General features: G+C 38.1%; 1 protein-coding gene across 1 annotated transcript in view; it reads right to left on the minus strand.

Annotated features, from left to right (window-relative positions):
• The window catches only part of DDX10 (DEAD-box helicase 10), a 152,904-nt gene that overhangs the window by 106,904 nt on the left and 21,066 nt on the right, over positions 1-24,934 (minus strand). Inside the window, exons 10-13 of the mRNA XM_072336499.1 lie at positions 19,697-19,798; positions 12,096-12,183; positions 9,688-9,776; positions 3,798-4,266 (exon numbers count right to left, since the gene is read on the minus strand). Of these exons, the coding sequence (XP_072192600.1) occupies positions 3,798-4,266; positions 9,688-9,776; positions 12,096-12,183; positions 19,697-19,798 (748 nt within the window). The remainder of the gene's footprint in view (positions 1-3,797; positions 4,267-9,687; positions 9,777-12,095; positions 12,184-19,696; positions 19,799-24,934) is intronic.

Below are 24,934 nucleotides of genomic sequence, written 5' to 3' on the forward strand. Positions count from 1 at the left end.
AGAACTGAGGAAGCTTTTCCTGGCTCTAGGAGAATGCACTTCTCAAAGGGTGTAACTGAAAGGGTAAAAGCAAGTCTCTGACACAAGGCACCCTTCTATACTGCATTCTTCATTACAAAAGCCACCAAAGGTCCATAAGGTGCTCTGTAGACATCAAAACAAATACAGCTCACAAAGGCTCAGAAGCAGTTTCAAATGTAAAACTTTCCACAGAACAACACCATCCACATTAGAATTGAGTACTTACTCGGTAGTGACATGTACAGCTAAGATCTATGAGGAGGGCAAATCTTAGAATGAAATTCCCAAATAGTACATTCTATCCAGATTTGAAACATGACTAAAAACACTCAGGATGACCATTTTAAGAGATACATAGCAGCCGTTTCTTTGAAGTCTATAGCTCACCCGTAACTCAGAGACAAGATTTTAATCCTATAGATTTTTCAGTTTTCCTAACAGCACAGCAACTGACACAAACATCCAGAAAGCTGCCTTAGAGGCAAAAGAAACAATTGCAGTGAATTTTTCATACACTACAGAAGATCTCACTAAGTCTCTAAAAAATTAACTGAAATGGAAATCGACAGAGAAAAATCTGAAGATGCATTTGAAGCAAAATGAAAGGCTGCTAATCCAGACAAACTCAAAAGCATAATAATGAAGCAGAGAAATAAGATTATTCTAAAATAATAAGTGACCAACAGATCTGGAATCTAAAACTGATTACGAGTTCTTATGAATGTCTGCCTCAGAAGCCTCTGCTACACACCTCAACCTAACAAGAAATTCATGGATGTCCCATTTAAACAGAATGATGACAGGCAAAAAGAAAATCTGAAAAGTGTGTCCAAGAGAAAAAAAAAAGTTTTTGCTGACCTTGGTTTCAGCACTGCCTCCACGGACAGCTCCCAGAAGCACTCCTCAATGAGATCAATATCTGATTTATATCTGATATAAGTGAACATCACATTGTTTCTTAAAAAACAAGTTCCAGTTGTACTTAAGTTATTAAAACCATGTGCTAAGAAATTGTGATTTCCTTACAATTTTCCACCCACTTTATAGGATGCCTTCAGCACTTGCTGTTGTGCATAAAGAGGTTCTATCAGCAGCTTTAATTCCCGCTCATGGCTGATGTAAGAAATTTTTTCAGGACACTCTGCTTTTACAGCACTTTGGCTAATACCCGAATGTAGGCCTACTTCACTTCTATGCAAATGTTTTGTATTTCATATAAATCATAACTTACTTCAATTCAACCAGAAACACACAAGCTCGCAGTTAGTAGGATAGAAACCTAAGGCCAGTTCTGCAGGAAGAACTTATGGTATATCAGCATATTGACTTATAATTTAAACATAAACAACCTAGCTATTTACTCAGCCAGAATGCTAACCTTGCAATGTGCCTCCAAGGAATAACTCTTTCCCTAGCTATCAGGCTGCTCTGTTCTCTCAGATACCAGATGCTGCTACAGCAGGAGCAAAGAGGGCTATCCCTGAGGGAATCATCACCACCTCAAGTCAGCCAGCTTCACCCCTCCTCTTCTGCCTCCTATGTTGTTTTCTAGCCTGCCATCTCCAGAAAAGCATCAAGGAGACCAGGTCACACATTTGACATGAATTTACCTGCAAGAACATGAGTTAAGAAGAGCTGGTAAGAGGAAGAAGATGATGCTTCAAATAGATTTTTACCAATCTCATTTTTTTTAGCAGTGTATCTCACTGCATGGAACAGAAGGTAATAAAATCCCAATCAGAATAAAAAAGCCAGTGTAAGAGAAGAAATCAGAACTAATTACTACCTAAAAAAGTAGATTTGATTCACCTGTATAGTAACAGCTTTCTTATCAACACCACAGAAGAAATTTCGAAGGACCATGTCCTCAATTTGGTGCAGACTGTATTTCCTTGAAAAATTCAGTAAAAATTCAGTAGTTCAACATTCTCTGTTGTAAAAGTGGAAATTTGGTAGCAGAAGGGGAGTCCGACTGCATGTGCAAGATGAAGAACAAGCAAGACAAAGGAAAACCTATTATAGGACTACTCTTAGTTCTATAACAAATAATGTTTAAAGTGCACTCCTTGCATCTGAAAATGCAACAACCAATTTCATGAATTTAGCATTAAAAACAAAGATACTCATCAGAGACTATTTTCAAGTAACATTGACGCCCCAAATATTTTTAAATGCACTTTAAATGGATAATTTAAATAATGTTAGCATAACAATGAATAATACTGAGTACATGCTAATTGCACTATGATTATCAAACCTTTTTATGCATAAAAACATTGCGTTTTTCAGTAACCCCACAAGCTAAAAATTAAGACATGTTTAGGTAAATTTGAGCACCACAACATAAAACAGATATAAAACTTTCACAGAGTGTCCAAAGGAGGGTTGCAAATATGGTGAAGGGTCTGGAGGGGAAAACATACAAGGAGCTGCTGAGGCCCCTGTTTGCACTTCGTATCTGCTGATGTTTCCAGGAAAATAAATAGGAGGCATTACTTCCAGAGCAAACAACGTGCAAGCTCGTGCCTCGTTCACTCAGAATAATAAACATTGCAGCCATGGGCTGACAAAGAACAGATAATTCAGTTTTAGAACAAGAGGAACAGAAACAAGATCCCTAAAGCAACGTAGTCCCCTAAGTACACCCATCCTCTGCCATGTTTCTGGCCACAGATGGGAAACTGTCAACCTCCTGAAGGCAGCAGAGAGAGTTCAAGTGCTTGGCCTTGACAAAGTTAGCTGATCAGACCATTTTATACACACTAAATACTAAAGGAAAGATGCTGTTTATAAATACGGTTAGTGGGCTGATTAGCGAAAGTTCAGGACAAGTGCCGTGTGCTGTTAAGTAACAGCCCAGAAAAGGAAAAAATTTAAATATCAGTTGAAAAAATAAATACGCTGCTTAACAGGAGACTCCCCTCACGTGTTAAGAAATATATCTTGCTGAAACAGTAGGCTGTTTCACTTGGAGATCTTTACTACAGAGAAATAGTTGCTAGATAGGAAAGGATAAAAAAAGTTCACAACATGCACTTCCCAGATCTGCTTTATGGGATGAAAAGAAAAAAAAACATAGAAAAAACACCTTGCCAAGGCACTGTATTTAAGGTTAAATGAAATCAACACATTACAGAATACTAAGCACAGAGCAACCCATAGTACAGCTAATAGTTCTGGTAAAGGAAATAAAAAATCTACATAATTATTTTTAATAGTCTTTATAATCATGTTTTATAAGAAGTGCTCACCTGTTATCTGACATTGGATCAATTCCTAGTAGCAAAGGTATTGCTGAAAGCAAAATTTGTGAAGATCTTTACACTAATGGATCTTTATGTTAATGTAAAGATTATTTCTTACGATCAGTATTAAGAAACAGCTCATCACGTACAGCAATTTGGTTCCTGGTGTCATAAACCCAATAGCATCATCAAAATTAGGACTACGGGTTGTAGCAGAAAGGTAAAGGAAAATAGTAAAGAGGCGCTAATTATCTCAAAAAATTGTCAAGTGTTCAGATCACTAAACATAAATTATAACTACTACAAGTACATATGTTATGCAAATAATATTATTTTATGCTAGGAATACAAAATTATAACAGCATAAGTCACACCACTTATCATCTGGGAGCAATTCCAATCTCTAATACTTGCAGGCAAGACATGTGACTTCAAGCAAGTGCATTGCTAAGAGCAGAATTTTCTCCTTTCCAGAGGATGTTCAAAAGAAAATCATTAAGATTCATAAGTCTTAATGTAAAGTACACTTACCAGCGCTGGACTATCTTTAGATTCCAAGTCAAAAACATTCCGCCGCTTCACTGTCAGCAAATCCAGATCTTTAGTATCATCATCATCATCATCATCATCATCATCTTCAAAGAACTGCATGGAGTTTGTGTCTGGAACCCTGCTTGATAAAGCACCTTCTTTTCCCTCCTGTTCAGATGCCTCTCCTGATTCACATTCAGAGTCATCCTCTTCACTGCCTTCACTAGAAGGAGAATATTGTTCAGTTTCTTTCCTTCCCTCCTTTTCCTTTGATCTGTTACCAGACAACTTTCCACTAGAATTAATTCTGCATTCTTCCATTCCTTCCTTATTCAGTGAGGAGGTGCTATTTTTGTTCTGCTCAGTCTCTTTCAAGGGATTTCCCTCTTCAGATGTCTCTTTCACTGATAACTGTTTCTGAACTCTCTGAAGAAATCTCACACGAGGTGCCATTGCAAGACCAAGCGATCTAAAGCAAGGAATTAAACAAATACATTAATCTGAAAGGTAGATACAAAAAGTTTTACTAAATTAGAAGACCCCGCCAACAGCTCAAGTGCTTCAATTTTAGTTATGGTTGTTGAAGCTTAAACACTTTGATCAACATATTTACAAAATAGTGTTTGGCACACAACAGAACACAGCAGGCTGAAAGATGCAAATGAAAATGAGGAATGAAAATGAAACAATTGAAATAGCACTGGAGAAGAGCAAAGAAAAAATGAATGTGAAAACCTGCAGACAAGAGCAAATTAAATATGATCTATATTGAAAGAAGTGGAAGGAACAATGGTATAACTTGGTCTTGAAGACACACAGATGTCACATCAAGTACAGAGCCCTGATCAAGTCGGTATCCTTCACTGCTAGAACTACAGCCAGAACATTATCCCTACCATCTTATGGTGATTGGAAGAACAAACAGTACAGATACACTGCAGGAATAGCTCTGGGAGAGACACTTACACCTTAAAAGAAATGTCACCTGCCTTTATTCCTACAGCAAAGCTTTGGCTCTGTGGCATGCATAACTGAGTGCCACAGCACTATTATTAAACCCAGTTATTCTTATGCTAATATGCTTTATGTCAGGGGACAAAAAATAGCCAACATTCAGAAATATTATAAAGCAGCAAAACAGGAGAAGACTGTATTTGAGAAGATATTCTGCATGTTTGCCATTTTTCCTTACCAATCCTAGAGAAAAAGACCAGAATTACCACAAATGAAATGATCCAAGCCAAGTGTCATGGTTTTGTGAGGTAACCTGTGACACCAAGCAACACAGCTCACAGACTTGGGGGTAGGCAGAGAGGTTTAATATTGCTAAGAAAATAATAGCAGATAAGCTTAGACAAATCTGTGCACAAAAAAAAATCCTCCAGACACTTCCCATTATAAGAATTCCTACAGAAACTTGAGAATTTTAGGTCACTGCCATCTCTTTTTTATAGTACCTTCCCAACAGGGAATACTTTGAGAAAAGCATTCTACAGCTGTTGAAAGTCTCCTCATGTTGTTGATGCAACTGTTCCTTCAGAATATATCTCTTAACCATTTTTCCAATCGAGAGTTCAGATGTTCTAAAAGAGCTTCACATATAAATGAGCTTTTCCTTCCAGTCCTTTTTGAAACACCAGACAGTTGTAAATAATCTGTCATCATTTCTGCACGACACCAATTTTTATGCAAATTAGCTTTTCATTCTGATACGAAGTTACAGCACTTAATAAACACAAACATACCACATCGGTAAACTTGTTCAGAATTATAGGAACACATAAAAGCGTAACACAGTGATTTCTTCTACAGTAAAACAGGTTCAGGAAATGACTTAAAATAGTCTGGAAAAAAGTAAATACTCCAGAATCTCAAAAGAAAACGTGTGCTTTGTATAAAGCTTTTAAAATGTACTCATAAGGCAGAATGTACAGGCATTTGAAAATAGGAGAAATCAAGTCAACTGAAGTGACACAAATTTGAATTAACAGGCTTTCCAGGTGGTTTTGATTAGTAACCAAAGTAAACAGAAAAAATTGCTTTTGCTGTGTTCTTTGGTTAGCAAGTTTCAAGTCTATGCTAAGGAGATCAAATGCAAGGCACTTAACTAATAAAAAGAGGGACCAAGATCATCAGGAGTTTCTGAGCCAGAATCAGAGATGATGCCAAAAAGAAGCTGTCACGGATCGATGACCTACAGCCCAAGCCCTGAAAAAAACAAAGCATGTCCTTCTCTTCTGAATTCTGCACCTGGGACAACCCTGGATACTGGATATAGGTACAGACTGGTGGACACAGCGCTCAGGCAGCCCAAACGGCCAACCAGACTCTGGGGTACCCCAGGCCCAGAGCTGCCACAAGGCAGGGGGAAGGGCTGTGCCCTCTGCTCTGTACTGTTCCGCCTCACCTCCAGCACTGGGTGCAGGTTTGGGTGCCACGCTACAAGGAGAGCATAAAACTCTTAAGAGAGCATCCAAGAGAAGCAGCAAAGATAGAGATTCTATGATTCTGTGCCTCCACATGGCAGGACCTGGTGTTATCAGTGCCTGAACAACCCTGGTACCTGCTCAAAACCATTTAAGTGCCTAAGTAACACATTTCTAGGATGTATCAAAGACCATTTCTAGAACCTGGCAAGGTCAGCCAGCCATGGAAGGCACTCTACTGCAGCTACTGTTCGTCATGCATATGCAAACACTTCTCAGGTAAGTGAAGGTCAGTAACAGACTTGGCTATACTATGAGCAGTTAAGGAAGTGCAAGACCCTGGGAGAAATGAAAATGATGAGTAAGAGCATAATAAGCCTGGGCTTTGAGAGAGGAGACTGCAGCTTGTTCAGGGGTCTGCATGACAGGACCTGAAAGCTCAGATGCTCACAGAAGTATCCATAGAAAGCTCAGGAAGGGAAGGCTGGGTCTCACAGGAAGCTGAGGGAGAGTAATGTGAAAAATGCCCAAGCTCCACATCACTAAAAGGGATCTTGGGAAATACTGTGTCTGCTTACAGGCATACAAAATTGCAACCAACTGGGAAAAACTAATCAAGGCCAGGCCATTAATTTCAAGAGGCTTGTGTTTAGGAAAAGATGCACAATGACAGCAAAAAGGAAAGCCAAGCAGTACCAAAGGGCTGCAATGTGCAAACCCACAACTGGCTCTGTCCACAGAACATCTGGGCAGCTCTGTGCTTGCTGACAGCAGCCAGAGCAGGACAACAAACCAAACCTTCTGTCCTGACCACTACATAAGGATCAAGGCTACAGCTGCAGTGGGGTGGCTTTTTCTCTGCTCAGTGACAAGACACAGGTTTAGAGAGATGGATCATGCGTCCTGGTACCACCCACTTCGTGTCTAACAGCACCTGCAGCTACCTGCTGTTCTGTAACACTGATCTGTAAGCAACAATAGTCTATTCAGCTGGGTACAAAGTTGTGTGCATTAGACATTTCCCAAACAACTTGCCTTCAGCCTGCTTTCTTTATTCTCCATGTATCTGTGAAGAGGTAAACACAAAATATGCTGCATTCCTCCTGGAAATCACAAGGAAAACACGAGTAGCTCCTTAGAGCAGCAACTAACCTAAGTCCAGCAGACTTGCCTGCTAAGATATTGCCCCAGACTGAAATGTGCTAAACAGCCTAAGAAGTAAAAAGCAAATATTCCCCACTTCCTTTTTATCTTGTCTCCTAACCAGAGTGACTTGCTATTCCTTTCCACTCTTATTTGTTTACCTTTGCTTACATTTTCAGCACTGTTTTTTGCAATGAAAAGACAAATTCTCTTTTACACACTGCAGAGGTCCTCCTCCATGACACCTGAAGGCTGGCTCTGTTCACGGGCCTGATTAAGTCTTCCTCCAGCAAATTATTCTTGATAGCAATTTGTAATGAGAGGATATTGGATAAAATACAAACATATCACAGCTCAGAGGTCACAGTGTCTCTAAGAATACTTATGTATGAGGGGTGAATGTTAAACTGCACAGGCAACAGTTTCCTACCAACAAGACCATCATAGCAGCTGTGAAATAGTGGGTCACCTCCACTGGTGCAGAGTTCGAGGAGCAGGGCATGGAGGTTCCTGTTCATAGCTAGCACAAATGCATAGCTAATGGTGGTGGCTATGCTGAGAAACAGCATCTTGTAGCTGTGAATCTGCTCTTTCAGACAGTGTTATTGTGCTCTTTGTGTCTGTTGCAGTTTCCATGGAAATTAATTGGAGGCATTACTTTCAGAGTTATCTAAAGACCACTGCTTTTCTGCAGACTCTGTCAGTAGCACTGAAAACAATCCCAGAGCACAGACAAGCCAGGTAAAAGAGCAACAGAGGCCTGACATACTGAAATACAAACTGAGTGCAGTGTGTTTTCTCTCTAGGATTTTTAGCAGAGTAACATCTATTGAGCTAGCAGTAAGTCCCTGAAGAAATAATTCTGAGGAGATTCCATGTGCTATGGCATGTGCAGTGAATGGAAAGGCAGAGGACTGCATGGTGTATGCAGGCAAGCCTTATGGTCTGGAAGAGAGAAAGAAGAGAGCCAAGAGAAACTGCTCAGAGAGAAACTCCAAATTATCTCTTCCATGTATTATCTACTGACTTTTTTATTATGCTTCCATGTATTCCACATAATTTGTTCTGCTCTATCCAAAAACTGCCCAGCTATTTCCATTTTATCACAGCAATGGCGTATCTCAACTTGGCTGAGTTTAGAATCATCTTTTATGAAGGATCAAATATTGGCTCAGATGGCCAAGAAGAACTGTAGACTATTCTGTCTACATAGATATCTGATACTAAATGCTGAAATTCAGAAAGAGGTACTGAGATTCCTAGACTTCATCACTACCATCGTATCTTAGTAGGTTTGTTAAAACAGTGATTAAATTTTTGTGCTCAGTCCTTTCAGTCCTCGTCTTCTGTCATTCAGCACAGCAAGACCCACGATTCAGTTTTAAAGATGCTGACAAACCACACAGTTGAAGGGACAGGCAATGGCTGTAATGAAATTGCTCAACTTTTTCCTTGTTCTCTTAAAAATTTCTTAGTCCACAAAGCATATTTCATAACAGGTTTATTACCTTACAAAAAACAGAATCGTGTTAATTGAAGCATAGCACAGGAAGACCAGGTGTTTCACAGTTGAGTAATTTGTCACATTTTAGCTCGTTCTGCCATGTACTAACAAGTTCGAAGACTTATGTCGTCTCTGTATAAAATTCCAGAGACACATAAAATCAATTTATTATGCATCTTTGAGCACCCTCCTGTTCCCTTCTGACTACCCCAAGTCCCCTGAGACTGTTCCAAAGCTTCACATTTTCAAACAATCTCAGATGGTTGTCATCTTTAATGTCAAACTGTCAGAATTAATTTCCCTCCCATAAGAAAACGTGGAATATATGCACAAAAGCTACTATAGTAAAGTACACGCTATTCAGACCAGTGAAGAAGTGTTTCACCTTTACAAAGCCTGAAGTATCTTCTGAAAAGTAATTTACATCCATGGAACAACATCTTTGTTGTATCCAAAACTGGACATCTCGATTTCTTATTAAGTAATGTATTAAGATAGACAACATGTAGCTATATGGTTGGAGGGTGTATCTGAACAAGAATTACTTGTTCTGTATCCTTTTACTCAATAAGTTATGTCTTTTACTGTACCTTCTGCTGTATGATTTGTCTCTTTTCGTAGTCACATTGTTTTTACACAAAACCCCTATTTAAAATGAGTTTTAAAATAGGAAACAGCATAAACATGAAAATATGAATACAAGAAACCTTCCAATTTTACGTGTTAACAATTAAATAAGCTTTTTAGAGCTAAAAAATGCAGCAAGACTTCTTTTTACACTTTTCACTTTCCATATTATATTTTCTGTCATACTTACAGGGCATATTCTGCTAGAGGCAATTTGAAAACATCAAATACTTCCTTGTTCTTCATTAAGTACACGGAACGTAAGTAGGATACAAAACACTGAAATAAAATAAAAGTATTTTTTAAAAAAAGAAGCTCTTCATTCAATTACCGACACACAAAATTACCATTTTAGATATGGCATCTACGATATCATTGCTCTAAACAGAAACAGAATTTCACTGTTAATGGATTTCAGACTGAAGTTCTTTCCCACAATATCCATCAGCCAAAATTTACTAGTACGACTGAAGTGATACAACTTTGAATATTCAAATATTTCATTAAAGCAAACCAACATGCTGAATTTGCCAGTAATGTGCCCTTTTATTTTCACCAGAAAGCAAATACAGCAACTTAGCCAATAAAGAAACATTGCTGACATTTTTTTTCTCCCTTCCTGAATTTCCAAATGATGCTACTCTATTCTGACAACTGAATCACAAGGAAACAAAATTAGACCAAGGTACTATCAGTCTGAAGTGCCTTGACTTAACTGTAGCCACTGGCTAACAAAGCAATTCAACTCAATGTAGGTGTCTTTCACTAAAGCCTAGGATAATTCATATCACCTTGCCTTTGCCACCAGCTAATCATAAACTTGCAGTCGATGAACACAGCTCAGCTGGTCAGCATAAATTCACTACAAGACATCTACTAATATCAGTTCAAGCTTGACATTGCAATTAATCCATGATGCTCACCAGGAAAACTGGAACCACCATGTAACAGGACAACTTAATCTTGTGCTGTATTTTCCCTCCACCTTTCTCCAAAGGACAGATTCCTGCTCGTCCTTTAGCATTCAGCTTTCTATCTTCTTTTACGTAGTATATTTCTGCCTCCATTTCTTGAAATTAGCACTTGTGTCATCACTGATAGCTCTATTTACAGCTTTATTCCTATTCCAATTGTAAATAAATAATATCAAATTGCTACATAGAATTTCAATACTCTTTCCCGCACCAAAAGCAGGTGATTTTCTGATAAGTTAACATTTATTCATCAATGAATTGTATCATTTGTTCCAAAGTAGTACTTGGTTGTTAAATTAGCCATCTACTGCTCTCCTTACACACTACTTTCCTTACACACTAGCAGATCATATCTTTCAATTAATTCTTGGGCTGGAAGATTTTATTATACCCCATCTCAGCTGCTATCAATAAGAGATGGAACAAAATACATTAAATTATTAAACATTTTACCAGATAACTAAAAACCTACAGAAACAGATGTAGAAGTTGGCAGATCTCATTAATCTACTGCTGTCTAGCAAGCGACAGCAAAAAGAAATGACAGTCCCTTCTTTCTCTGTAGTGACAGATGGGAAAAATTATGTTAAATGAATATTACCTTTTCTGTGAAGCTGAAAGTTGCAACATCTGCAGACCATAAGGTCTACATGGGTCACTGCACCTACAGAGCAGAAATCTCACTGTGCCTTTTGGGTAACTTACTTTACTAGTATTTCTTTGATACACAGAGTGTATCGATAACACATTATCAATAAGGGGTGGAAAGAACACATCTTTTGTGTATGTACCAAGCCCTGTGAGGAGATATTTCCATTAGTTGTTAATAAAAATTCTTTACTCAGAGTGCAGTGAGGCAGTGGCACAGCTGCCCAGAGAGCTGTGCGTGCCTCATCCCTGGAGGCCTTTAAGGCCAGGCTGGACTGGGCCCTGGGCAGCCTCAGCTGGTGAGGGGCAGCCCTGCGTGTGGCAAGGGGGTGAAACTGGGTGGGCTTTAGGGTCATTTCCTGCCTAATCCATTCCATGATTCTACCACAACTAAGAATGAACCAAAGAAATGCATTATGTTCTAACGTTTACCAGCTATCAGGGTTCAGCCCTATGATACTCAAAACAATTTTTTCAGCTTTCTCACAGACTGGATCCAGGTTTGTATTGCTCAACATTCAAAGAAATTAGTACCTCATTCAGATAAGAGGCTTCAAAGACACTTCAGTAGTAATACAGAATCACGGGATCACGGAATTGCTCAGGCTGGAAAAGACCTCAAAGATCATTGAGTCCAACTACAACCTGACCAAACTACCATAACTAACAACCCTCCACTAAATCATGTCCCTGAGCACCAGATCCAAATGGTTTTTGAACACATCCATGGATGGCGATGACTAAAGCCTTCCGCTGACCTCACTTGCTATTTCACACACTCTGAACACTTCCAGGAAGAGCTATTCTCTACCCCAAGCCTTAATCCAAAATAGAAAGGTTATACATACATATATATGTATATATTACATATATATAAGGGAAGAGAAAATTTACTTTTAAGTATTAAGTACAGAAAAAGCAAATGGCTTCTTCAAAACTGTGGCAACTAAATTCAAACTCTGAAATGATTACTTACCCTTTGAGCTTTCTCTTTTAATTCCTGATCTTGAGCTAAGAAAGCCTGCATCCTCTTTTGGATGTCTGTAATCTTCTCAGGATTAATCCTATTTAAAAAAAAAAAAAAAAAAAAAAAAAAAGGTTGCTGTAGCAATTACAATAAATAAGCATCTATTAAATTCTTAGGAGTATCTTCATGTGTTCGGCATCACTTTAATATGCACACAACTATCACTACTCTGAAAAGTTTACAGTGGAACCATATTATGGATGAAGCACACAACCTTCAAATGAATAATACAGAAAAAAGAAACAGGAGCTCAGAGTTTTCATTCAGTTACAGTTTTTGGTGAAGGATGTGAAATCTTCTCCAAAGCAAAGCCAAAATCAGCATTAAAATACTTCTGGAATTTATAAAGTGCTGAGGAAAAAAAAGCCTCATGAGTCATAGGACTACTTCACACTGAGATAATAACGCTCCTAGGGATACTCTCAGCACTTTTGAAAGCTTAAAAAAAAGATCCATCACCTTGGGAATTGTGAAATTAACTTCTCTGTTACAGGCAGATGAGCAAAAACAAAGGACGCTCAGATTAAAGAGATTTAAAACCTCAAGATATCAATCGAGAGATTAGAGAACAGCTACTATATTACAGAAAATGACAACAGAGCTGGTAAGGAGTTAAACAAGTCTTTTCATAAACTCAGGACTTTTTACATTTATTCAACTGATATTTTTTCCTGTCCCAAGGTTATTTGCCCAGACGTTTACTTGTCTTTTCCCAGCTTGTGACCTGTTATTGCCACCTCACCGTATCATACAAGCTACCAAACATGGCAGCAGGGTACCTCTCAAGCAAATGTCAAGCAAGGTGCTCTACCACAGTCGTTATATTTCTCACAATAAACCTTGCCACTGTGAGCAACATCATCCCACGCTGTACAGCAAAACACAGCTTTTACTTAAGGAAACCAAGAATCAAAATCAGATTTTTTTCACATATATCAGTCTAAAAAACATGGCTGTGATTACAATGTTAGGGAAGGAACATCTCACAGTAATTTCTTTGGTAACAACAACTATTATGACTGTGAAACATGGAAAAAAAACCATTAAATATTGGGCTGGGAAGCACTACCAAGCAATAATTTAAGACATCAAAGCTTTATTCCTTTGCTATACATATCTCCTATGTCTGTCAGAAACAGACAGCAGAAGACTGCAGTGGATGTAAGAACTGTTCAGCTGCAGCTTCTATTGAAGATCCAATAGCAAAAGCCCAGTCAGAGCACAGAACATAACTCACTCTGAACATGTAAAACCTAAGACAGAAATCAAGAGACATGAAAAACTCAGTGAGACACAAACTGACCAACGAGTCTTTGAAATGCAGTGCAGATGGGATACACACAAAACACCTATAACAGGAAAAGGAAACAGAGATTTTGCTCTATCGAACAAGAATGAGAAGGTAACAGTGACAACATTCATGATCCTAAGAAAGGAAAAATGGAAGAGCAAAACAAAAGCAGTGGCTTAAGTGATACTGAATTCCATTAGAAGGTATAAGTGCAAAATACACCACCTTGATGCAGACAAAATACAGCAAGAGTAAAAAAGCTGAAATCAAGGGGTTCACAATGAAATCAAGGGGTTCACAATGACATGAAACTCAAAAGGAAAAATTCAAGTGAATACAAGTATAAAAACCAGCACAAGTACCCTGGGGTAAGGGAATACAAGCACAAAATGAGGTATAATAAAAGAGAGAGCACAAGAATAATCAACAATAAACCTTAAAATTAACACCATTAATAATCCCAGAAACACACTGAATTACTGGGAAGTTACAGGAAAATTACTAAGAGATCACATGCACTTAAAATATTTGCCCTCCTTGTCTTTGCTCAAAGCAGCAGGTGCCATCACACAGCCACCAGCAGTTACAGCACAGCCCAAGCTCTTGCCAGAACCAGAAATCATGGGTTAACAGGCACTTAAATAAACCTACAGGGTCAAAAGAAACTTGACAATAGCAAGAAAGATCAGTTGGGGACACCATCACATCTATTCCAGACAACTCATTGAGAGATAAAGATCTACAAGATGGGGCAGGTAAGCACAGTGCTCATCTTCAAAGGAGGCTAAAAACGAATTTAGACCAGCACTTTTTCTGCATTTGATACTGAAAAATCAATTTGTAATCACCCAAAGAAAACAAGTAAACACACAATAGCCGACACAGCTTAGAAGCAAAACATGACTAATCAATTTGATTATCCTTCATACTATAACTGGCTTTAAGTATATGAAAGAAATAGCAAATGTCCTCTCTTGATGTTGGAAAAACATCCAGCAATCTCACAGCCCCAGAAACCAGGGAAACACTGCCTGCATCGTGGGCACCAATTGCCTACCATAACTTCAGTTAGAACTGCACTGTGCCCTCTGTGTGCCCTGCTTTCAGCCTCCATTGCCAATCACACACCAATGTTTGGGTATGTGTCCATGGCCAGGCTGGGCTCCACACTGAGAAGAACCGGCACAACAACAGCTGAGGATGGCGGCAGGATGGGCTGGGCCAGGATGCATGCAGCCCACACACCGGACATGTCTGAGCTGCATGAAATCTGAAGTAAGGCAAAACCAGCTGTGGAGCTGCTACTGACACAATGCTGAAGTCAAAATGCAGACCAAGATCCAATTCCCACCTGGGCCCGCTACTACTCATCATTTTCTACAAGGATTTGTCAATCATAAGAACATGATCCATTACTTTCAGGATACAATATGGCACTGGGGCTCTTAGGCAGGCGGTAAGAATGTGTTGATGCACACTGATTTTTGCTTAAGTTAAAAGGCAATATATTGTAGTGTCAATCTAAGCAATGTTAACACAGTGCACGGTGCCCCGGGCACATTCTGTAGTTACGCATTTGTTAATTAATGAATGAGTCCATTTGCAATCCTGAATATTTAAGTCATAACTCTGGACACTCTTCTCTCCAGCACTGAATCAAGAGGATCAACCACTGCTGCCTTTCTCTTGTGCTGGGATTCCAAAAATATGAAAGCCAGTCAGCAGAGTTTGGTTTTAATGAGTTTGTGTGCTATCACATTCCAAACAAATAAAACTCCTTACAATAATTATAGGCATGTAACTATGCGGGGAGACAAATCTAATAAATCCAAACACTTAAATTAAGATGTATGAGCTTGCCTGAGCAAGAAGAATGAGCGAGCTAGAATCCACTACCAAAAGGAGAGGAATTTATGACACTGTCTGTCATTTTAACTACGCTGCTTCTTTCTTCTCTTACTCTGTGTATGCACTCAATTTATAATTAAAGAGTAATATAGCTTTCTAGAACTGCAGTTTTGCCCAGCAGCTGCATAAATGGCCAAACAGCCACTCCTGACTGTGCACATGATTTCAGCTAGTTCCGTCTTATGACCATATCTGACAGTGCTTGGTGAGTTTTCTGGTCAACACTCATTGTTTTCCTCTTCTTTCTTTCATTTTTAACACGGGGATACAAGCTCTGCTCTAAGTAGATACCCTGTCTTCTCTATCTTCCACAAAGTGCACTTTAAGCAAAACAATTAAATTACCACCAAAAACACCATGCTGCCAAATGATTCCCTAACACGATGCTTTCCCTTTCCCACTTACTGGGCTGGAAGTGCTCTGCTTTAGACACAGCTGCGCGTAGCTTGACTGATGAACATGCTGTCAGCACAGACACAACACAACAGGCCTCAGCGGTTTCTCACCCACAGAAACATCTGCACTTTCCTTCTTTTAATGTAACTTCTGTCTAGAAAATTTGTATTGATTTATTTACAAAAATAAATAAATAAATATTCTTTCAAACATGTAACATGCGTATTAAAAAGCAACACACCTTTGAAACTGAAACAGCCTGGTCTAGAGGGAGGTGTCCCTGCCTATAGAAGGGGGCTGGAACTAGATCTTAAAGCTCCCTTCCAACCCAAACCATTCTATGACTCTATCTAACTGTGTGAACCAGCTGATAAAACATCCCTTTTAGAGAAAGGATGTCTCAGGAAATGGGCAGAGAAGCTTCATTTCAGCAGTACGCAATAAATCATGGAGGAAAGCTGCTGGCTAAATTAAGAAAAACATGGCATGAGAAAAATAAAGGTCTAAACTTGCAAGACTGTACAGAGTAAGTCAAATATATTACTAACGCTTCTTTCTCTTACTTTTATTTATTTTAAATTTAAGGACTCCCAGAAACAGCATCTGGGCATTTAGATGGTAATTCATCCAACGCTGAATCCTCCAGAGGGAATGCTCACATAAGGATGCCTCTAAGGCAACCAATGCAAAGACCATATTGCTATTTTGTTAGAAAAGCCTGGCTCGCAGATTTTAATCTTTAATGCACATGTATTAGTAATGTTTAAAAAGTAAACTTCAGAGGGTTTGGTTTTATTTCACTATATAATCCCAGTATTTCATCCAGCTTCCAAGCAGCAGCAATTTTTGCTCCATGCTCTCAGTGTGGAAGCTGGCTTCCTATGCAGCAAGGGCTACCTCCAAGCTGCAGAGAGGGGAGGAAGAGCTGGGACAGTGAGCAGCTGCACAGAGCTGCCAGCCTCACACAGCACAGCGCGTACAGGTGGGGGTACTGACACAAATGGATATTCATAGAGTGCCGATGGTTTAAAGGAGGCAGCAAGTTTTAATGGATTCCCGAGTATTAGAGATACCATTATATAGGATCGGTATCCAAGCACTCTCCACTGTGAGACACAAAAGTAAAGGTAAAGTAAAGTAAAGTGCAATATTTCGCACTGGATATCTACAGATCTGCACTTCCTTGGGTAAAATTTCCAGAGAGACAAATGTAGCAAGGATAACTCCTTCAGAAGCAGCTTTTATCTAGTCAACAAAATTACACTCAACTAAGCAATCTCAAGGTACTATCAAAAATCATTTCAGTTCACATCTTTAAAGTTATAGACTGACTACAAAATGTCTGTAACATTTAATACTTTCGGAGCAGCTTTCTGCCTTATTTGAATATTACTCCATTTATTATTGTACATTTTACAGTTTCTCCTGCTGTGCTTGAACAATGAAATAACGTGCCATCAAAAGCACTAACTGTAAATTTGCAGCTCGCAGTGATAACAAAAGAACGATTTACTACAACAGGTCCTACAGGGAGCTTGGATATGAAAGTCAAAGTCAGGCAAAAAGCCTCTCGCCTTTTAAACAGGTATGTAGGAAAATGAAAGTTCCATCCCATGAATTCTACAAATTATGTAACTTTTAACAGCCTGACATAAACAAAATGAAGAAATACTAACAACTGTTTGCAGGAAAACATTCCCTTAGACTGCTGTGGTGGTTATACAGCTGGTCCTTCTAAGGTGCTACAATGCTTAAAGGAAAACACCAGATGTGAAGACCTTTTGTTTACCAATGTTGTCCAAATTCACTTATTTTTTTTTAATGAACAGCAGTGCAAAAGAAACCTTCAGGAGCAATGAGAATTTAGGAGCTGCTTCACTTTGTTTTTACAGTCCTATCAAAGATGTCTAACGTTTGAGATCTGTGCATATTCTACACAGCACTGATAACCACATCTGCCCAGAAAAGCTGTGTTTCGTTGGCTGCTCTGCGGTCAGTCTGTTAGACAGAAGTAACGTTTGCAAGGACAGTTTGCAACCACTAAAACTGAAAGAGTTCACCTTCAAACTTTAAATCTGCAAACTGCCATGTGCATGTTTTTCCACGCAGCCTGTGTCCAGGCTGTGACAACCTGTGTCCAGGCACCACGTGTTTAGATTATACTTAACTTTGATATTAGAAATGACAATAACTACGGATAACAATCAGCAAAGTGCTTCTCATAGCCTGCAGCCTTGTGAAGCTGAGTGTTGGCGCACTCAGAAGAGTAAGATTCAGTAGAAATCACAGTATTCTGTGATTAGCAGTTCAAGCTTTTGCCTACCACCTCCACAACAGCTGACAACGCCTTCCTCTTCATTTACAAAAACAAATTGAAGTTTGTTAAGTCACTATTGTAACAACCTGCAATTGACTACATTCATTATTCTAGCTTACCTTAATGCACCCCATTATTAAATGTACAATAAAAAAGCTAAATTAAGAAAGTCTCACTCAATAAAGTCTAATGATAAACCCTAAACTGTGGCCACTTGCATTTCTTAATTCAAATAATTTGACATAAACATGTATGTAAACTGTAAAAAATCCCATCTAACAGTAAAAGCAGCAGTGATTTTGTACCTCCAATAGTTACATTAGAATTCAGAGAATACAGTACAAGTTAATTTTAAGCAAACCTGAAGGCTTAAGTACCAAGGTATTAAAAACCACTGAAGTTTCACCCTATCTTGTTTCATTCTCAAAAACAATTATTGCACCAACATTCTCTGCATACAGCTGATTACATTTCAGTCTCAGGTACTCTCACCTTCAAGTCATACCTTTCCAAAAATAGAACAGTTCTAACTGTTCTTATCTACTGGTATGGAATTTATTTCCTACCTCTCATCCATCTTTCTCTTGATTTATTCAATCATTTTTGACGTGGGGTAACCCCATCTATATAAGTATTCAAAAGGGAGTCCAGCTCAGGGCGTATTTGCTGCTTTTATTTCACTTCTCCTACATTTCCTTCTCATTCTGTTCTGCCTTCTGATTCATCAGTGAGCTGACAGCCACAAAGAACACAGCACTGCTAAGGAAGAAATCATCTTTTTCTTGTTGTGTTTTATTTATTATTTTTACAGTTAAGGCTTTTGTCTTTCCTACAAGTGCATTACGTTGTATTTAACAGATATTGGAAATAAGCTTCTTGTTTGTTTGTTTTGCTTTCCCCTTCTCTCCCCCCTCCAGCTCTTTCAAAGTCAGTTTTCATCAGTACAGAAAGCACAGAGCATAGATCCCTGCAGGTCCTCATTAGTATATTCTCTGAACTATAATAATACTCTGAAACGACCATTTAGTAATGCTTTAAAAAAAAATCCTGTTCATCAGGTAACTGACTGGGAAAGGCCTCGACCAACTGGAGAAATACCTCAGCAGTAAAGAAGCACCAGCAAAGAGAAATAAGAATGATAAAAGGTCTGAAAAACATCACAAGGCAAGATTAAAGAAATTGTAATGATTTAATCTGCAAAAGAAAAGGAGAGAGATAGTGCGATAATGCTCAGTTACATGAAAAGTAGCTGCAGAGAGTATGAAAATGTCATTTTCCATAAGTTCTTGGCAAAGGATTAAAGAAATATTTCATATACGTTTACTGTAAGACTTATCAGACACTTGAGGAAAAAGCCTTACTGACAGGAACTGCTGAGTATAGATGAGATCGCTTTGGGAAACTGTGATTCACTGGCAAATTAGACAGGCATTCACTGTAAGTAATTTGTGTGGCTGATCCCATCTTCAGCAAAAGGGGTGCAATCGGTAACCTCTCAAGGTATTTTCTTCTTCGATAGTACCAAAAACAAGTTTGTCCAATCCCAAGCAAATCAAGCATTTGACTTCACCACTGTCGCCATACTCATAACACAGCATACCTGGGGAAAGGCTAACAGACGAGCCATCAGTCACTTACTTTATTTCATTGACCGGTACTTTCCTCTGCGCCAGCTGTTCTACCATGCCTTTTTCTTCTGAGGGCAGCAGGAACAACAAAGCTTCACCACCTTCTTTGTATCTAATCCAAAGGAAGAAAAAAATACATATATTGTTTTCAACTTGTGAGAATTACATTTGCTTCCTTACTAGTAGCCCAAAGAGCAGACAATCACCTTCACTCCAAAAAGGGAAAAGCCAAACTAGTTAAGTGACTTGTCACTATCTCCAAGTGGTTTCAAAATTACAGCTTGAGTTCTTTATGTCTGGGTCTAAGACATGGATTAGGAGCAGAGGATCCTGTTCTTTCCTAGACTGGAAGTATTTCCATGGTGACACTTGATCAAATATTACCAGATCTGCTACTTGTATTCATCCTCTACCAACAGGAAAATGTTAACCCTTGGTACCACCCAATTCTCCTTTGCACAACTGTAAGAATGTAAACATCAGAAAAGCATTAAGTGCTTTGAACTCAGAGGACCACTTCTATTTCCATGTTGAATGAAGACTACTTTTCTAAAAGATCACAGAGGAATTACTGTAATAAAAGCACAGAAATGGACCCACTTATGAGCCACAGCCTGTTACTGTGTAGAACAGTTCTAAACAGACAGAGGCGCTGAGAGGCAAGTCCCTATGCAAAAGCAGATGATAAGCCTGCAAATGGCTACGATTATCAGTAGTCTATTTATATGAAACAAATTACAGTAATATTTTTCAATTTCTTTTTAATGTCATAGTTTGTTTACTAACTAAACAGAAGTTTGGTGCCCACTCCATTTCTATTTGTCTTGCTGATTAAATTTTTTAGCCAGCTTGAACATAACTGGTTCATCTTTTCTGTTTTCTGGATGAAAAGTTACTCTTACTCCATTGCCTTTTCCTGTTTGGACTCAACTCCAACTGCATTCTCCATCAAGAAAATCACAGAATCACCAAGGTTGGAAAAGGCCTCCAAAATCATCTATTCCAGCCACACACCTACCATCAACACCATCAAGGAAAAGGATATTATACAGAACACGCCAACTGTCAGCAGAAGAGTGGGAGACGTTACTAGTTTGTCTTTGAGTCAGAAAGCACAGAGAACAAGACTGTGACAAGGTGAGTCACATAACTTTCCAAGAAAAATTCCAGTGACAGAAGAAATCACCAGCCCAGTCCTTGTGCATAGAAAAGGGAAAAGAAATGCGATGTAAGGGAGTGATGGATTCAGACAGCTTATTGGAGGCCAAAGAGTGCAAAACACATCCTAACATCAAACAAACGACAGTGACAGCATTAGCTGAAAAATCATTTCAGATGGAATATATGGAGCCCATGTTTCTCCAAAAGTACAAACAGTTATCACTTGGCAAAAACAGATCCACAAAACTGTTTGGAAACTATAAACGCTATCTGTCACAGCATAGTAAGCAATGCAAGCAGCAACAAAATCTGCAGTTAAAACAGTCTGACAGCTTTTATTACAGCTCTGCTTTCCTTTGATGAATTTGAAACATCAAAACAAGATGTTCTTGGGTGACTTTTGTTTTTTTTTTCCTGCTCAGCGCTACAACACACAACGGGTTTGGGAACGGAAGATGATTTTAAACAATATCCTGCCTTTAACAAGTTTTCATGAAGATTTTTCATCATGAAAATTTAACCCATATATTCTAGGTTTTGGTATTTGACATGGAAATCAAACTGACACAAGATGGATGAGGGGCCTCTGCCACAGGCTGTCACAGTAACAGTTCATGGGATTTTGTCTGTTTTGAATGGTAAGAATAACAAAGGATACCAAGAATAACAAAATAAACACTAAGACATTTGGACTTCGTCACCAAAATGATACTGTTTTGGTATCAAGGATAAGACAGAGATACAGTAAAATAAATAAATAAATAATGTATCATTTATATATATATAAATTCTCATAAAATATAAAATATAATACAGATAATAGATATTCTGAAATTATTTTTATTCTTTTAATAGACTTTAAAAATCTAATGTAAATTTATCTGCTTGCAGTCTTTTCCAAGAGTTCAAAGCAAATAATACATTTGCCCTAAGGAAAATAACTGTCTTTACCAATAGCATAGCAGACTACTGACAAAACTTTCCATGAAGTCTTAGGTCCTTTATATAACGAGTAGTTACGGCTGGGAACGACTTGCATGTTTAGACCAAGTCCACTTTGTAAGAAAGCTCTATTTATTTTAACCCAACCAAACTCCAGACACTATATCAACAGTGCAGGCACAAATCAGATGCTGCCTCTGTCTGAACATGCAACAGATCCTGGAAAGCTATTGAACCTCAGAATACTTTGCATTTTATGGTAAAAACTGATAATAGCAATTCAAAGACAGCTTATTATTCATCACAGAGAACTTAAAGCACCATTAAAAATATGAGAAAAAGAGTCACTTTTATCTACCCAAAGCTTGTATTAGACAGAAAGGCACAATGATATCGCTACCAATACTAGTGTCGTCAACTCAGAATACAGAGCAACACACACCCTTTTGCCAGTTCCATCAAAACCGATGCTATGACAGGAAAGGATTCACAAAAGACCTATGAGAATGACCAGGATACCTGTCTAATCTCTTGATATAAGAGGAACACTTTCATCAAGGCAACAAAAGTCTTAATGTATGTATACACCTAGGTAGGACAGTCTTTGTAGAGTACTCCAATATAGTGAATGGAAAGAAGTGGTTTGTATAATTCCTTGTTTCTTGCATTTCTTATCTTGTAGCATTCTAAAATTTCTGCTTTAGTACAACACGCTATGAAATGCCAATGCCATATAAATCATGTAAGAAATACCCATCACAGGCCAATGAAAACAGATATCCTCTCTGAAAGCCACCGACCCAAACTCTAGAAGGATACAGACCAGGAGATGTTATTCTATCTCAGTTTTTCTTTTATACCTTTTTCTCAGTACCCTCGAGGTCATTCTCAAAACATCAAGAAGGATCACATGAACCTTCAAGCTGACTTCTTGTGTTGTTAGTGCTAAACATTTTATATGCTGTGTCAGTTATCCTTTCAGAAGTGCAAGATCAAGAGACGTAATTCTTAAGGCACATTTACATTATTCAGAAAAAGAAAACATACATTAAATCTGAATCTATGGACAATGGTATTTTTAATGTTTAATGCCAAGTTTTGTGTAGCCTTTATATCGAGAAAATTGTTTCTTTACTGTTGTACCATCACACAAAAAGAGACAAAGAATAGAGGTTTCCAAACCGATACTGTTTCATCTTTTGGCAACTACTGAGAAGAAGAACCAATAAAAAAGGAAAATTAAATAATTTTTCAAAGATGAAGTCAAGGATTTAAGGAGACTTAAAGACTTCCAGTAACTATCAATGCAGTGTAATCCTTTTCCTTACCTACTCTGGGAACATCAACTCTTTCAGATGCCAATATTTCAAACATACTTTAGGAATGGTCTTTGCCCATAGTCATTCCCATTTTTGCCCATAATTTGCCCATTAGTCATTCCCATTGGGAATGCAGTTTAATTATTTAAAATAGATGGTTTAATATGAATGCTGTTCTTCAGAGTCAAACATGAAAATGGAATAATTACTGAATTGACTAAGCTGAAAAACAAACGATCTGAAGTACAATCTAGAAAAGTCTGTATCAGTTTATTCTCTCACATAGCTGTTGAGTTACCAAAAAAAAAAAAAATGCAAGCCTATAAAAAGAAGTCTTCCTTGGGCAGAGTTTTATCTTGTTTCTTGAAAAGAACAAGTTTTTAATGTATTGAGAAAATTAGGATCCTAAAGATAATCTCCAAGTGAGAAGATGTATAGGATAGCTGCTTTTGAGACCCTACAGACGACAGCAAAGAGCTGGCCTCAGCTACAGCAGCTCTTCAGCACAAGGATCACTTCTACAGAGTAGAACATAACTAGGATTTATCCCCAATCCTGCTGACTGCAGTCTTCACGCTATCACCAAAACCAAACATCTGTCTTAAAAGATGAATTAATTCAATGATTTATTATTTGCTAAGTACACCCATAAATTGTACTGGAAAAAGTAAGTTTACCCCAAAGTAAACCAATTTTCCCAGCTCTTTACTAATTGACTATATTAGTCATCATGTTTTCAAGTGATCAACCAAACAATTCAGGGTTTAACCTTTGCATTGTGATTTGCATTTAACAGTCCCTTAGTATACCATATGCTATTCATTCAAATTCTATAGAAAACTGAATCTTTTTTGCAAAAAATACTTTGAAAAAAATATATTCACATACTTCTAGTTCATTTCTCTCCTATTTATTCATTAGACACTTTCAGTACTTATTAAAAGACAAGCAGCTTCTTTGCAACTCTATCTTGACATGGAAGCAGTGACAAATGATCATTAGCACTATAAAGCAAAGGGTAGGCATGAGATACTTATACTGAATACAGGTTAGAAGACAGTATAAGACTAACAACAACTGATTGCCAATTTGCCCTCCACAAAAGGTGTTCTCCCTCATTCTCTTGTCAATGAGTGGTTGCCATTGCTTCATATCTAATGCTAACTAATAGCTCAAAATGATCTTTAGCAAAAGTTTAAGGCAGTTAATCCACCATGACACAATCTTTCCTCTTGATTTTATTTACTTACGGTATGAAACCATATTTCTTCTACAATTCTTTCTGTTTCTTTGCTAGGGAAATGGTGCACTTGGTAATTTTCTAACAATTTCTCTCTACTTATAATTAGCCAATACTGCATAGTCTTAAACAATGGATCTTATCTCCTTCTCAATTAGCTTTCACATGACGGCACAACTACGTGCCTGCAAGGAGGTAAGGTCTCATAAAATTTATGAAAAGAAAGAAAACCGGAAAGGTAAGTTTAACAATTAAAACTTTGCTGCATATTATCTCATGAGGACCCAAGTGAAGCACAACTACAGTTTTCTTAACAATATATGATCCATACCTAACAAACATTATTGCATTCAAAGTGGTTTTCAATAACATCTCCTATTGTACCACTGTGCCATCTCGGGGAGGAAACTAATGTGTATGGTTTGAAATCCAAAGGGTTTGTCAGTAGGTTCTGAGCTTGTGGCCAGGCCCTCAGAAAAAAGCTTCACATTTGAATCACATTAACAGACTGCAATTCTAAATTTGACTGATTTCAAAAAGATTTTCTAGCTGGGCTTTATAACCAGGCAGTATCTTGTTAGTATTT

This window comes from Excalfactoria chinensis, chromosome 1 (assembly GCF_039878825.1).
Source record: "Excalfactoria chinensis isolate bCotChi1 chromosome 1, bCotChi1.hap2, whole genome shotgun sequence".
Taxonomy (NCBI): domain Eukaryota; kingdom Metazoa; phylum Chordata; class Aves; order Galliformes; family Phasianidae; genus Excalfactoria; species Excalfactoria chinensis.